The following is a 15,008-nucleotide window of genomic DNA, read 5'->3' as shown; positions in this document are numbered from 1 at the left end:
AGTCTCAAAAGTTTCGTGAATTTGAAAAATACTGAACTGAACCATTTTCCTTCACACGGTAAACAATGACTGAAAAATGTGCTTAACACACAGTTCTCATAGCGATAACCTACAAACTGCTTCTAAAATTGCCTATCTCTACTCGGAAACAACGGAAAACAACAAGTCACCGGCTAACATCTCAATATAATACCGACGGAAAAATTAGTCTTCAAATGTCAAATCCAGTGTTTCATTCGCATCCTCCATTTATGAGACCACCTGCAAATGAGTTACAATACATATTAAGATAAAGCAGAATGAATATCCACCCAGAATGTTAAGATAAAAATATCACAAAATTCTAATTTAAAAAGATAAAACTATAAATTACAGTTTGTTTTCCTCAATATCTGAATCTGAGTAAAGCTATGAAGCAAGTCGTAGTTCACCAATAAACTCACAAAGATGCAAAATTTAAAGCTTCATAATTGGGCATACTGCCAAGATCATGCTGTCTAAGATTATCTTTCGCTCTTTCCGGTGACATTGTGAAACGGAACAAAAGCTATATCGACATCCTCGTACATTTTGCGATTTACTGTCAAAATCATTTTCAATCAGATAAAAAATAAAACAATATTATTTTCATAATTCCACAGAAAATAAACCCCTGCAATATATTTCACTCGATCAAAAAGAAAAGACATGTTAGAAATTGTAGAAATAGACGCTGACCTCTATACAATTTGTAAATCCCTGTGTAGAAACCACCAAGGACCATTCTTTGAGAGACATCTGAAAATGTACAAAAGCAAAAGGATTCAACCAAAAAGGAAAATAAAATTGAAAGCACAACCAGACAATTTAATAGAAGAGCCACACTAAATAGCATCAGTGAATCGACGGAAGGGACGGGTTAATACACTCAATTACTATATTTCTTACTATCAGCAAATACTTGAGAATTTCACTTGAAGATATGATAAGCCGTGTAAAAATGTGAACTTCAGACACTGATTTTCAAACAGCATTTTAACTAATGATATTAAAGTCATGGCACTTATACAGCATTCCCCAGTGAAATTAAAATAGTATAGAATGCTCAATCATGCATACTTCTTTCACTTATATACCATTAGATCAATGGGTTGTTAGCCCAAGTGTTATTGGAAAATATTATAATCAATGAAGAATAAAAAGCAGCGTGAAAACTAAAGTAGCCATCTAGACATCTACAATGAGTGATCAAACTATTTTTATTTTAACAAGATAAAAACAGTATGCAACATTTTTTTCCCAATATACACATACAAATTAATGTGCCATTTTACCTGACAGCGCCAGCTACTGCACGAAGAGCCATAAAGAGAACTAATCCCAGCCATACGCCCTGGAGGCCAAAAAGTGGAGCTGCAAACAACAAGAATACAGAGGAGACTGCTCCCACAAGCATCTACGAAGCAATTATCAAAAAGGTTAACCTGGAGAAGCATATGTACCACGAAAGAAACACCATAACAAATTCACAGAAGTACAACTTACCATGGAGAAGGCAGCATATCGGAAATCAGAAACACCATAATGGAGACCGTCAACAATATATGCCAGTGCATTAAATGGTTGAGAAACACTGACAAACTAGCAACAATCACAGATAACAGCGGAATTACGAGGCAGACACAGACAAATGCAAACAAATAGTGACAAATCAATTAGCAGCAGCACACTTACCAACACTAATGATCTGACCACCAGCAAGACTTCAGAATCCTGAGTAAAAATGGTAGCTAGAGGTCCAAACGATGCACCCAGAATTGCAGCCAAGCAAATACCCATTACCAGTCCAATCTGGAAAGTCGTAACAGGTTTTCAAATAACTCATAAAATCTCCTTGTATGACATAGTTAAACAACGATAGCTTAACATAAAATCTGAAAATAACTAATGAATGAAAGGCATTAAAGGGTCAAAATTCAATGGATAAAAAAAAAATCAGCACTTACCCTTAATAATATACTAGTAATCTCCTTCACAACTTTGTATTCATGTCTGGATACATAACTTGCAATAAGGGCCTATAAATAATAATACAAAATATAGATGTATAAGAAAAAGGGTATATACAACAAGACAGTATTGAATTTAAAATAATTGACGACTTTAAAATGTAAAAAAGTGTCAAAGTCAAACAAACTGAAAATTTTCCTAAAAAGTTCCGCAAAGCCTGTCTAATTAGCACTCCATTTGGTTGAGAAGATGGAAATAACATTGGGTGCTTGGCCGGATAAGAAAGGAAAAGAAATAATTTTAAAAAGTGTTAATACCCACTGTACTTTTTCGTACTTATTTCTACTCTATCTATCTCTTCTCATCAACCAAACACCTTTAATTTTAATTCCATTTCTCACCGATTTCCACTCTATCAACTTATTTTCATCCAACATATTCTTTCCTCTATCTACAAACAAAGGGCAAGAGTAATAACTACAGCAGAATTATGTTGGCTTCATTTGTTTCATTATAATCTGGCTTTGTTGGCTTATCTTGATTCATTGCAAGACAGCTTAGTATTATTACTAGATCAAAAGAAATTTAAGAAGTCGTACCACAGGGACGAAAATGTTAAAATGATAAAACAACAAGGAAAAGAATCCCAAGGTTTCAATGATTCATTTACCTGACCAGATGCAGCCAAGGCATCTGAAAGAAGGGAAACAGACCACCACACTTGCATACATATCTGATGTGCAGCCATAGCTACTGGACCATGTCGAGCAGCCACTGATGTCCCCAATGTAATGGTTGAAAGAACAGCTAGTGTTCTTCCAAGAAGGAAACCACCTGTGGCAGCCCAGAGATCAAAACTAAAACAACTAAATTAACCTAACAGAAAGCTATATAATATACAGAGTAAAACACAAAAGAGAAATGTGCCCATGCAATCATAGTTAAACCATCATAAATTAATAATCTCGTTAAAAAAATCTTTCTTTTGATCCCAACTTGAGCCAGTTTACAGAGTCAGAAATTTTGATAAATTAATAGCACAACAATTTTTGGTAAGAGTCTTATATAAGTTTTGTTAATAACATAAACTCGATCTCCAACATTAAAAATATGAAATATAAAATATAACAAGGACAATTTAGTAAAATGGGATTCTGCAATTTTTTTTTCTAGAAATTTAAAGCCAGGGGAATTTCATCTTTAATTTTTTTTTCTTTCAATATGAAAGCTCTGGTATTATGTTTTTGAATTGCACCGAAAGATTGTAAAGTGTTATTGCTACTATGAGTGCTTCTCTTTGTGTCATTGGTTGCAAAGATACTAAATCATCCTCAACAAGACCTTTAATTACATTAGTTACAATTTATTCTAAGCATATTTGTATTCCCTTTTGTAAAAGGTTTTGGTTACTATAAACAGAAATGATGAGAATGTAATTAGTGTGAGTGATATCACCAATAGAATAATTCTTTACTTTTTCAGGTTGGTACCAGAGCTCTTAATCTTTTGAGGTGGGTACCAGAGCTCCTAAATTGGGGACTGTTTCTCACTAGATATTAGGCAGGGGGGCACAAGGGGGACGATCAAGTTACTTAAAGAATAATTCTAATGGAGGTACTCCTCATTCTTAGCGTTTACTTTCAGTAACTAATCTTAACCATTACATTTCAAGAAAATGAATGGTGAAGATGAGTAACTTTCTTAGAGTTACTATTAGAATAATTTGATCTCTCCTACAGAGATGGATAGATCAACAGAGATGGAGAGAGGGAGATTACAGACAGATAAAATATATAAGCATATAAAAAGCTTTAGAATAACATTCATTTAGAAGTAAGCCATTGATTAATTTAAATACAAAACCAATAAAAATGGAGGTGAGATCCTTTTATTGGAAAGTGTTTTGGAACACTATTTGAGATTGCATTTAGTATCTGGTTGCTATCTTCCCTATTTTTTCAAGGAAGATAAAACCATTTTAAGAGGAAGGTGCAACGCGTTCTTTTGTTTCAGGGTTTAGTAGCCCGTAATAATTAAACACATACCAGCAAGAAAGACACAAATCCTCACCAGATTTAATATAACTGCCAAATTGCAGGTTTCCCATCCTTGGAGGTAGTAACTCAGCTCGTTTATTCAGACACCAGATCATCAACATGGTCCCAATATATCTGCAGTATTAAAACTCAATCATAATTTGGACTAAATCCTTTCAAGAAATCGAAAGAAAAAAGAATGTCTTTGAAAAGGAATTACTGAGAGATAACAGTGGAAATGGCTGCACCAGTTACACCCAACCGAAAGTAATACATAAGTAAGGGAAATAAGAAGACAGATGAGAAGTTGCCAATGCCTGCAATTTCATAGAGAATAGAGAAATTAATACAAACTTACATATCACAGTATAATGAAAAATATTTTAAATATTGAAAGTAAAACAACAAGAACACTTAATTTATCAAAATATAAAATTAATTTTCAAGATTAAATTACAGTCATAGTTTTGTTCATTAATTAGAGTTGCATGGACCCTAATAAATGTCGGGGGAATTACCATAAAGAAACACAACAGGGGCAATATACAGTGTAAAAGCTGTAAGCATAATCTTCTGTTAGTATCACCAGGTGAACTTAATGCATTAATTTAAATAGAGTTCTGTAATCTACCCAAACATGCCCTAATTCAATTGTAGTAGTGTTGGCATCTTGTCAAATTATGCTTCCAATCATTTACAAACAGTATACTCTTAGGTGACAACTTTCCCAATAGATTATCATTAACCTATCATATGATAGAAAAGAACATTTTCTTGTCCCTCGTGAATAAAACCACATGCAAGGAATTTGCAGTAGGAGACAGTAGATAGTAAGTCCACAATACCGACCGTAAGCACCGAGTTCAGGATAAAATTCAAATTAATCAATTTCTAAGAATCATGATCATGAGAAAGGACATCAAAAGGCAAAGACAGTGTCAAATATTGAAGGAGATTATTAGCGAAGCAAGAAATGAACGCAGTGATGGAAAGTTTAATTTTAAGTAATTTACTCGAGCAAGTTAAAACAATACTCATAATAATGTATTCATGAATTGCAAATATAACAACATCCTACAAAAGGTATCAGAGTACATGCAGATAAATACAATAGACAGCAAAAAATATATAAAAAAGGGTTGAAAAGGAGAAATTAACAAAGAAACACAAACTTGATATGTCAATCACTTGCCTAGACATATAACAGGGGTTTTCGTATCCTTAAAACCACGGAAAATGCCTTGAAGAGCCAAAGAAAGTACAACTGCGGGAGCACCAACAGCTCTTACAGAGAGAAATTGTCGTGCAGGAGCAAAAGTTGGATTTTGCTGTAGAAAATAATTTATTCAAAAGCGATTACAACTCGCATGCTTTGACAAGATAGAAGAGTGATGTTAAATAGACTTATAATCACCACAAAACAATAAAGTATCCCACTTTTAAAAGGGTACAATAAATAAATACATAAAGCGTTGACCCAATGAAAAGGTGGAGTGTGTGTTGAGGTGAAAACATACCGTTGACACACCGATTAAATTTAGAAATGTTCCCGATCCCAGGGACAAAGCCAAAGCCTCAAAAATGCCAAGGCCGAGTGCTAAAAGCAAAGCAGTGGAGACAGAGGGTAGCTGTTTTCTGTGGGGAACTGTTTTGAAAGGTTTACCATTGCCAGTATTTTCTGTAGCACCCTGATCTGTTGTGCAAAGTCACGGCATTAGACAATGATGTGCATAAGTGCAATGAGAAAATCGTATGAAAATGTTGGAGAGGTAAAAAAGAATGAACCTGAATCAGAATGCTGAGTAGAGGCAGCCTTGGCCATGTCCTCGGCAACAAAGGAAGTGGCAATGCTTAGAAGGGGAATGTTAAAAAGCTTAGAAATCATGTTAAAGATGGATACGGAAACGCCCGCAGAAGCCAATTCGAGAGTGCCTGCGAAAGCAATGATGGATAAGACAGAAGGCGATGAAAAAATAAAAGAAAAGTAGTGGAATAGGAAATGGGAGGGAAATGTTCAAACCAAGTCGACCAATGTAGGCGGTTTCCATCAACTGCGACAAGGGGTCAATTGCCTGGCCGGCAATGGCGGGCACAGACAGCAAAAGAAGCTCTCGCTTCACATCCACATCCTGGAGTTTTTCATTTTGATCGAGCGGCAACTTACTGTGAAGGAATTGAAGATGTAATTGTGATGCTTGTTGTTGAAGGAGGCGCACACATTCATAGAGAAAAGAAGAGTGAACTTACACGGCGGGGTTTGGGTGAAGCTGATGATCCTCGTCGGCGTGTTGTTGTTCGGCGGTGAGGTGGTTGGGAGGGAGGGAAGAGGGTTTGGCGCGAAGGGTTATGAGAGGCGATGAGAGGCTCTGCGGTTGGCGCAGAAAGCGAGGGCAATAACCGTAACAGATATGGTTGCGCTTGAATGTGAATGCTCTTCTTCTGGAAGAGCCATGGTATTGAGAGACAAAAGGGGAGGAAGTGAAATGGGTAGCTTCCATGACCGTCACCGCCGGTAACTGCATTACTTCAAAACCAGAGAAACTTGAGTTCAACACATCTCAATGAATCAATGAATAATAATCATAAATTATATAAAACTCCATTGAAACCTGCAAGCAACCCCCAGAATGTGTCTGTAACTCCCGCCTTTTCCACTACACAACAGTCACATACTCACATTCTCTCTTCTCTTCCTCTCTCTCTGCATTTTCTCAAACATTTTATACATTTTCACTGGTACACGCCGATTCCCAACATTTTTTTGTTTCAATCATCCTCTTTTTCTTATTTCTTTTAGTCATGAAACATATAATTTTTTATTGATTTGATTGACGGTTGATATTTAAATAGAAGCGTGACACACGAGAACACTATCGAGAAATAAAATAAACACCGCGCCCATTAAGAATATTAATATTTTAATCAGACTTTTTTAATTTAAAATTTTAACACATATTATTATATTATTAAAATATTTTCAAATGAAATAATTCTAAAACTATAATTTTAAATTTTAAATTCCAAACTATATGTTTTTATTATTAATATTAATAATATTAGTAGATTAACATTATTATTAATATTAATATAAGTAATATTATTAACATTATTATTTTTATATTATATTATTTCTATATGCAGTATTATTATTAATATTGATATTACTGATGTAAACATGTGTATAAATTTTTTAAATATACGTAATATTATATTAGTAAGTGATAATTATATTTATTAAAAATAAAGTAAAAAATATTATAACATATAAAAGAATAATTATTGATAAACAAAGAAGAAGAGAATAAGTAGAGATAACATCGATTTTATAAAAAGCTTATAAAAGTAACGATCAATTTTTAAAAATTTAAAAATTTAAAAATTATTATATTTAAAGGATAAAATTAATATTTTGAGATATAAACACACAAAAAAATCTCTTTTATATATTATTATATATTAGTATTAATTTTTTATTAACATTATTAATATTAATATCAAAATTAATATTAAATATTATATTTTAAATTAATATTAACATAGATTTATAAAATATGTATGTGATTTCATTGATATAATAAATTAAAAATTTATGTTTAGCCTAAATAAATAAGATGTAAAAGTGAAATTTCACATCTACCAGAAAAAGGCTCAAACATAAACTTTGACATTTTATTTACATTACCGCGTTCGATATCCTCTGGTGTCAACATAAATCCATCGACATAATAAACTTATTTTGTTTTAGTGAATTTTGACTCCTTTTATGTTTAGTTTTTTTCTCCTTTCTACAAGAATTGTCCTCTTTGTCCTCTTCAACATCAAACTTCTTTGAGAAATATTCGTGTTCTTTTGATTTTAATCCTTCTTATATTTCTTCTTTGTAGTCAACTCCTTTATCATTAAATTCAAATTCAAAGCAAATTCATGTAAATTTTGAATACTTATAAGTTGTTTGTATCCTTAATCACAGAAAATCTATTTTCAAATAATACTTTATAACATTTATCTAGTAATTGAGTAACACTTAACAAATTTTAATTAATTTCAACAACATACAAGACTTCAAAAATAAATTTGACATCTAAATGAATTTTAACTACAATTGTTCTTTTACCTTTCATAGAAATTTGTTCTTTAATCCCAATTCTTATTCTAAAAATATTTGATTTAGTGAGCTCTTTAAAAATTATTGATCGTAAATAATGTGATTTGGACAACCAATATCCAAAATATATATATATATATATATATATATATATATATATATATATTTATTGTAAATTTGTTGGCTGTAACACATGTTTCAAAATGTAACTACTCTAATTCATCGTTTACAATCTTGACATCTTCTTGGAGATGTTTGAGATTTGAATATATGGAATTTCAAAAATAAGTATACTAACTAACAAAGTTAGGGTGCAGAAAGAATATTGTGTGCCTTAAATCTTCATCAACCAGTGTCTGTCGCTGTTACGTGTTGTCACTTCCTTCTTTCACCTCTCATATTATACAGGAATCAACTCTTCTCATATCGTTCTTTCTCTGTTACGCTCCATGGTAGTGCGCCTTAGACTCCACCCCACACTCACAATAATGCCCCAAGTTAGATCACTCTTGGAAACACATCAGGATTCCGTGTTTGGGGTTCCGGTAAGCTATATATGAAACGTAAACTCCATTTTCTGTTTTCATTTTACTCTGCTTATTTTTTTATTTTGTTTTTTGTTGTTTTGACTTGGAAGGCGAGTGGAGGAAGTTGCAAACATGATTTATGGAGTTCGACGCAGTCACGCCTTTTCTCTGGTTGTAGTAGCGCTGGTGACAATTTCGCAAGTAAAGCCAATCCCGATCAACGCAACCAATTTATTAATTTAATTTTGAACATGTTAGAGATTGTAGAAATAGACACTGACCTCTATACAATTTGTAAATCCCTGTGTAGAAACCACCAAGGACCATTCTTTGAGAGACATCTGAAAATGTACAAAAGCACAAAGGATTCAACCAAGAAGGAAAATAAAATTGAAAGCACAACCAGACAATTTAATAGAAGAGCCACACTAAATAGCATCAGTGAATCGACCGAAGGGACAGATCAATACACTCAATTACTCTATTTCTTACTATCAGCAAATACTTGAGAATTTCACTTGAAGATATGATAAGCCAAGTAAAAATGTGAACTTCAGACACTGATTTTCAAACAGCATTTTAACAAATGATACTAAAGCCATGGCACTAATACAGCATTCCACAGTGAAATTACAATAGTATAGTACGCGCAATCATGCATACCTCTTTCACTTATATACCATAAGATCAATGGGTTGTTAGCCAAAGATTTATTGGAAAATATTATAATCGATGAAGAATAAATAGCAGCGTGAACACTAAAGTAGCCATCTAGACATTTACAATGAGAGTGAGCAAAATATTTTTATTTTAACAAGATAGAAACAGTATTCAACATTTTTTCCCAATACAAACATACAAATTAATGTGCCATTTTACCTGACAGCGCCAGCTACTGCACGAAGAGCCATGAAGAGAACTAAGCCCAGCCATACGCCCTGGAGGCCAAAAACTGGAGCTGCAAACAACAAGAATGCAGAGGAGACTGCTCCCACAAGCATCTACGAAGCAATTATCAAAAAGGTTAACCTGGAGAACCATATGTACCACGAAAGAAACATCATAACAAATTCAGAGAAGTACAACTTACCATGGAGAAAGCAGCATATCGGAAATCAGAAACACCATAATGGAGACCGTCAAAAATATATGCCAGTGCATTAAATGGTTGCGAAACACTGACAAACTAGAAGCAATCATAGATAACAGCGGGATTACGAGGCAGACACAGACAAATGCAAACAAATAGTGACAAATCAATCAGCAGCAACACACTTACCAACACTAATGATCTGACCACCAGCAAGACTTCAGAATCCTGAGTAAAAATGGTAGCTAGAGGTCCAAACGATGCACCCAGAATTGCAGTCAAGCAAATACCCATTACCAGTCCAATCTGGAAAGTCGTAACAGGTTCTCAAATAATTCATAAAATCTCCTTGTATGACACAGTTAAACAACTGTAGCTTAACATCAAATCTAAAAATAACTAATGAATGAAAGGCATTGAAGTCTCAAAATTCAATGAAAAAAAATCAGCACTTACCCTTAATACAAAACTAGTAATCTCCTTCACAACTTTGTATTCATGTCTGGATACAGAACTTGCAACAAGGGCCTATAAATAATAATACAAAATATAGATATATAAGAAAAAGGGTATATATAACAAGAAGACAGTATTGAATTTAAAATAATTGACGACTTTAAAATGTAAAATAGTGACAAAGTCAAACAAACTGAAAATTTTCCCAAAAAGTTCAGCAAAGCCTGTCTAACTGTCTAATTAGCACTCCATTTAGTTGAGAGGACGGAAATAACATTGGGTGCTAGGCCGGATAAGAAAAGAAAATAAATAATTTTAAAAAATGTTAATACCCACTGTACTTTTTCTTACTTATTTCTATTCTATCTATCTCTTCTCATCAACCAAACACCTTAATTTTTATTTTATTTCTCACCGATTTCCACTCTAACAACTTATTTTCATCAAACATATTCTTTTCTCTCTCTCTCTCTCTCTTTACAAACAAAGGGCAACAGTAATGACTACAACAGAATTATGTTGGCTTCATTTGTTTCGTTATAATCAAGCATTGTTGGCTTATCTTGATTCATTGCAAGACAGCATAGTATTATTACTAGATCAAAAGAAATTTAAGAAGTCGTACTACAAGAAGGAAAATGTTAAGATGATAAAATTACAAGAAAAAAATCCCGAGGTTTCAATGATTCATTTACCTGACCAGATGCAGCCAAGGCATCTGTCAGAAGGGAAACAGCCAACCACACTTGCATACATATCTGATGTGCAGCCATAGCTACTGGACCATGTCGAGCAGCCATTGATGTCCCCAATGTAATGGTTGAAAGAACAGCAAGTGTTCTTCCAAGAAGGAAACCACCTGTGGCAGCCCAGAGATCAAACTGTAACAACTAAATTAACCTAACAGAAAGCTAAATAATTTACAGAGTAAAACACAAAATAAGAAATCTGCCCATGCGATCATAGTTAAAAAAATATTTCTTTTGATCCCAATTTGGGCCAGTTTACAGAGTCAGTAATTTTGATTAATTAATAGCAGAACAATTTTTGGTAAGAGTCTTTATAAGTTTTGTTAATAACATAAACTCAATCTCTAGAATTAATAATATGAAATATAAAATATAACAAGGACAATTTAGTAAATTGGGATTCTGTTGTTTGTTTTTTCTAAAAATTTAGCCAGGGGAATTTCATCTTTATTTTTTTTTCTTTGAATATGAAAGCTCTGGTATTATGTTTTTTCTTTGAATATGAAAGCTCTGGTATTATGTTTTTGTATTGCTACTATGAGTTCTTGTCTTTGTGTCATTGGTTGCAAAGATACTAAATCATCCTCAATAAGACCTTTAATAACACTAGTTACAATTTCTTCTAAGCTTTGGACCTCTGAACATTCATTATTTTCACATGCGATAATGCAACAAGCGACTGATATGCTTTTTATAGGGGTAATTGACATCATCAATTTCTTAGACTTGTAAGTGCCTGTTGCAAATAGCATATTATTAGGATAAAAACTATTATCAATATCTCCATAGTAAATAGGAAAAAATATCTTCAGAGTCTTCCTATTTACGTAAGCATATTTGGATTTCCTTTTTCAAAAGGTTTTGGTAATTAGTGAGTTATATCAATAGAATAATTCTTTACTTTTTCAGGTTGGTACCAGAGCTATTAATCTTGAGGTTGGTACCAGAGCTCCTAAAATGGGGATTGTTTCTCACTAGAAGTACATCAAAAGTACGCAATTGATTAATTTAAATACAAAACCAATAAAAATGGAGGTGAGATCCTTTTCTTGGTAAGTGTTTTGGAACTGTGTTTGAGATGGCATTTAGTGTCTGGTTGCTATCTTCCCTATTTTTTCAAGGAAGATAAAACCATTTTAAGAGGAAGGTGCAACACGTTCTTTTGTTTCAGGGTTTAGTAACCCGTAATAATTAAACACATACCAGCAAGAAAGACACAAATCCTCACCAGATTTAATATAACTGCCAAATTGCAGGTTTCCCATCCTCGGAGGTAGTAACTCAGTTTGTTTATTCAGACACCAGATCATCAACATGGTTCCAATATATCTGCAGTATTAAAACTCAATCATAATTTGGACTAAACCCTTTCAAGAAATAGAAGGAAAAACGAATGCCTTGGAAAAGGAATTACTGAGAGATAACAGTGGAAATGGCTGCACCAGTTACACCCAACCGAAAGTAATACATAAGTAAGGGAAATAAGAAGACAGATGAAAAGTTGCCAATGCCTGCAATTTCATAGAGAACAGAGAAATTAATACAAACTTACATATCACAGTATAATGAAAAATATTTTAAATATTGAAAGAAAGTAAAACAACAAGAACACTTAATTTATCAAAATCAAAAATTAATTTTCAAGATTAAATTACAGTCATAGTTTTGTTCATTAATTAGAGTTGCATGGACCCTGACAAATGTCTGGGGAATTACCATAAAGAAACACAACAGGGGCAATATACAGTTTAAAAGCTGTAAGCATAATCTTCTGTTAGTATCACCAGGTGAACTTAATGCATTAATTTAAATAGAGTTCTGTAATCTACCCAAACATGCTCTAATTCATTTGTACGTAGTGTTGGCATCTTGTCAAATTATGGTTCCAATCATTTACAAACAGTTCACTCTTAGCTGCCAACTTTCCCAATAGATTATCATTAACCTATCATATGATAGAAAAGATCTTTTTCTTGTCCCTCCATAAAACCACATGCAATGAATTTGCAGTAGGAAACAGTAGATAGTAAGTCCACAACACTGACTGTAAGCACCGAGTTCAGGATAAAATTCAAATTAATCAATTTCTCAAGAATCATGACCATGGGAAAGGACATCAAAAGGATAAGACAGTGTCAAATATTGAAGGAGATTATTAGCGAAGCAAGAAATGGACGCAGAGATGGAAAATTTAATTTTCAGTAATTTACTCGAGCAAGGTAAAACAATACTCATAATAATGTATTCATGAATTGCAAGTATAACATCATCCTTCAAGAGGTATCAGAGTACATGCAGATAAATACAATAGACAGCAAAAAATATTTAAGAAAGGGTTGAAAAGGAGAAATTAACAAAGAAACACAAACTTGATATGTCAATCACTTGCCTAGACATAGAACAGGAGTTTTCGTATCCTTAAAACCACGGAAAATGCCTTGAAGAGCCAAAGAAAGTACAACTGCAGGAGCACCAACAGCTCTTATAGAGAGAAATTGTCGTGCAGGAGCAAAAGTTGGATTTTGCTGTCGAAAATAATGTATTCAAAAAGGGATTACAACTCACATGCTTTGACAAGATAGAAGAGCGATGTTAAATAGACTTGTAATGACGTTTAACAGGGTACAACAAATAAATGCATAAAGTCAAAGTGGAGTGTGTGTTGAGGTGAAAACATACCGTTGATACACCGATTAAATTTAGAAATGCTCCAGATCCCAGGGACAAAGCCAAAGCCTCAAAAATGCCAAGGCCGAGTGCTAAAAGCAAAGCAGTGGAGACAGAGGGTAGCTGTTTTCTATGGGGAACTGTTTTGAAAGGTTTACCATTGCCAGTATTTTCTGTAGCACCCTGATCTGCTGTGCAAAGTCACGGCATTAAACAAAGATGTGCATGAATGCAGTGAGAAAATCGTATGAAAATGTTGGAGAGGTAAAAAAGAATGAACCTGAATCAGAATGCTGAGCAGAGGCAGCCTTGGCCATGTCCTCCGCAACAAAGGAAGTGGCAACGCTTAGAAGGGGAATGTTAAAAAGCTTAGAAATGATGTTAAAGATGGACACGGAAACGCCCGCAGAAGCCAATTCGACAGTGCCTACGAAAGCAATGATAGATAAGCCAGAAGGAGATGAAAAAAAAAGAAGAAGCAGTGCAATAGGAATTGAAAGGGAAAGGTGCAAACCGAGTCGACCAATGTAGGCGGTTTCCATCAACTGCGACAAGGGGTCAATTGCCTGACCGGCAAGGGCCGGCAGAGACAACAATAGAAGCTCTCGCTTCACATCCACATGCTGAAGTTTTTCATTTTGATCGAGCGGCAACTTACTGTGAAGGAATTGAAGATGTAATTGTGATGTTTGTTGCTGAAGGAGGCGCACACATTCATAGAGAAAAGAAGAGTGAACTTACACGGCGGGGTTGGGGTGGAGCTGATGATCCTCGTCGGCGTGTTGTTGTTCGGCGGTGAGGTGGTTGGGAGGGAGGGAAGAGGGTTTGGCGCGAAGGGTTACGAGGGGCGATGAGAGGCTTTGCGCTTGGCGCAGAAAGCGAGGGCAATAACCGTAACAGATATGGTTGTTGCGCTTGAATATGAAGGGTCTTCTTCTGGCAGAGCCATGGTATTGAGAGACAAAAAGGGAGGAAGTGAAATTGGTAGCTTCCATGACCGACACCGCCGGTAACTGCGTTACTTCGAAACCAGAAAAACTTCCGTTCAACACAACTCAATTATTTAATAAATAATAATTATAAAATATATAAAACTCCATTAAAACCTGCAACGGAACCCACAGAATGTATCGGTAACGCCGCCAGTTAACCTCTCTCTCTCTCACCGCTGCTGATAGCCTTTCCACTACACAACAGTCACATATGTACTCACATTCTCTCTTTCTCTCTATGCATTTTCTCAAACATTTTAAACATTTTCACGGGTACACGCCAATTCCCCACAACTTGTGTTCCTATCATCCCCTTTTTCTTTGTTTCCGCAAGTCGCGATTTTTAGTTACTATCAAATTTTGAAGTATTGACTTGTTTCCCAATTTCTAAAATTAA

At 34.2% G+C, this 15,008-nt stretch overlaps 2 protein-coding genes across 11 annotated transcripts; both read right to left on the bottom strand.

Moving 5' to 3' along the window:
* Nucleotides 1-2: 2 nt before the first annotated feature.
* LOC114194460 (protein DETOXIFICATION 45, chloroplastic-like) lies at nucleotides 3-6,801 on the bottom strand. Of its 5 annotated transcripts, none has more exons than XM_028084689.1 (16): nucleotides 6,635-6,800; nucleotides 6,273-6,549; nucleotides 6,046-6,188; nucleotides 5,811-5,957; nucleotides 5,543-5,718; nucleotides 5,218-5,353; nucleotides 4,246-4,342; nucleotides 4,060-4,160; nucleotides 2,660-2,823; nucleotides 1,986-2,057; nucleotides 1,714-1,830; nucleotides 1,525-1,620; nucleotides 1,314-1,435; nucleotides 718-777; nucleotides 374-580; nucleotides 3-261 (listed from the first exon to the last, which is right to left on the bottom strand). In XM_028084689.1, exons 2-14 carry the CDS (start codon nucleotides 6,545-6,547, stop codon nucleotides 720-722), a joined length of 1,704 nt encoding a protein of 567 aa, XP_027940490.1. In that variant the 5' UTR covers nucleotides 6,548-6,549; nucleotides 6,635-6,800; the 3' UTR covers nucleotides 3-261; nucleotides 374-580; nucleotides 718-719. The 5 variants fall into 5 exon arrangements, with proteins under 5 accessions (XP_027940490.1, XP_027940489.1, XP_027940493.1 ...); XM_028084688.1 differs by having other exon boundaries at nucleotides 444-580; XM_028084692.1 differs by having other exon boundaries at nucleotides 444-580; nucleotides 6,273-6,541; nucleotides 6,635-6,799.
* LOC114194461 (protein DETOXIFICATION 45, chloroplastic) lies at nucleotides 646-14,915 on the bottom strand. 6 transcript variants are annotated; one of them, XM_028084698.1, is made up of 15 exons: nucleotides 14,726-14,915; nucleotides 14,361-14,640; nucleotides 14,134-14,276; nucleotides 13,900-14,046; nucleotides 13,632-13,810; nucleotides 13,342-13,477; nucleotides 12,367-12,463; nucleotides 12,181-12,281; nucleotides 10,899-11,062; nucleotides 10,204-10,275; nucleotides 9,937-10,053; nucleotides 9,748-9,843; nucleotides 9,537-9,658; nucleotides 8,939-8,998; nucleotides 646-717 (listed from the first exon to the last, which is right to left on the bottom strand). In XM_028084698.1, exons 2-14 carry the CDS (start codon nucleotides 14,612-14,614, stop codon nucleotides 8,941-8,943), a joined length of 1,686 nt encoding a protein of 561 aa, XP_027940499.1. In that variant the 5' UTR covers nucleotides 14,615-14,640; nucleotides 14,726-14,915; the 3' UTR covers nucleotides 646-717; nucleotides 8,939-8,940. The 6 variants fall into 6 exon arrangements, with proteins under 6 accessions (XP_027940499.1, XP_027940496.1, XP_027940497.1 ...); XM_028084695.1 differs by lacking the exon at nucleotides 646-717 and adding an exon at nucleotides 8,325-8,840 and having other exon boundaries at nucleotides 14,361-14,632; XM_028084696.1 differs by lacking the exon at nucleotides 646-717 and adding an exon at nucleotides 8,325-8,840 and having other exon boundaries at nucleotides 14,742-14,915.
* Nucleotides 14,916-15,008: the final 93 nt, after the last annotated feature.

Source organism: Vigna unguiculata, chromosome 8 (assembly GCF_004118075.2).
Source record: "Vigna unguiculata cultivar IT97K-499-35 chromosome 8, ASM411807v1, whole genome shotgun sequence".
In the NCBI taxonomy this organism is placed as follows: domain Eukaryota; kingdom Viridiplantae; phylum Streptophyta; class Magnoliopsida; order Fabales; family Fabaceae; genus Vigna; species Vigna unguiculata.
The sequence above is the reverse complement of the archived record's forward strand: the minus strand, read 5'-3'. Positions and strand labels throughout refer to the sequence as shown.

Bases quoted from the DNA above. Each gene is read 5' to 3' on its own strand.
- LOC114194460 (XM_028084691.1), bottom strand. From the start codon at position 6,547: ATGCAGTTACCGGCGGTGACGGTCATGGAAGCTACCCATTTCACTTCC. The intron at 4,343-5,217 runs GCAAGTGATTGA...ATGAAATTGCAG, and splicing joins AACCCCTGTTATATGTCTAG to GCATTGGCAACTTCTCATCT. The intron at 778-1,313 runs GTAAAATGGCAC...GTACATTTTCAG, and splicing joins GCAGTAGCTGGCGCTGTCAG to ATGTCTCTCAAAGAATGGTC.
- LOC114194461 (XM_028084698.1), bottom strand. From the start codon at position 14,614: ATGGAAGCTACCAATTTCACTTCCTCCCTTTTTGTCTCTCAATACCAT. The intron at 12,282-12,366 runs GTAATTCCTTTT...TTAATACTGCAG, and splicing joins ATTTCCACTGTTATCTCTCA to ATATATTGGAACCATGTTGA. The intron at 11,063-12,180 runs GTGAGGATTTGT...GGGCTGCCACAG, and splicing joins TGGCAGTTATATTAAATCTG to GTGGTTTCCTTCTTGGAAGA.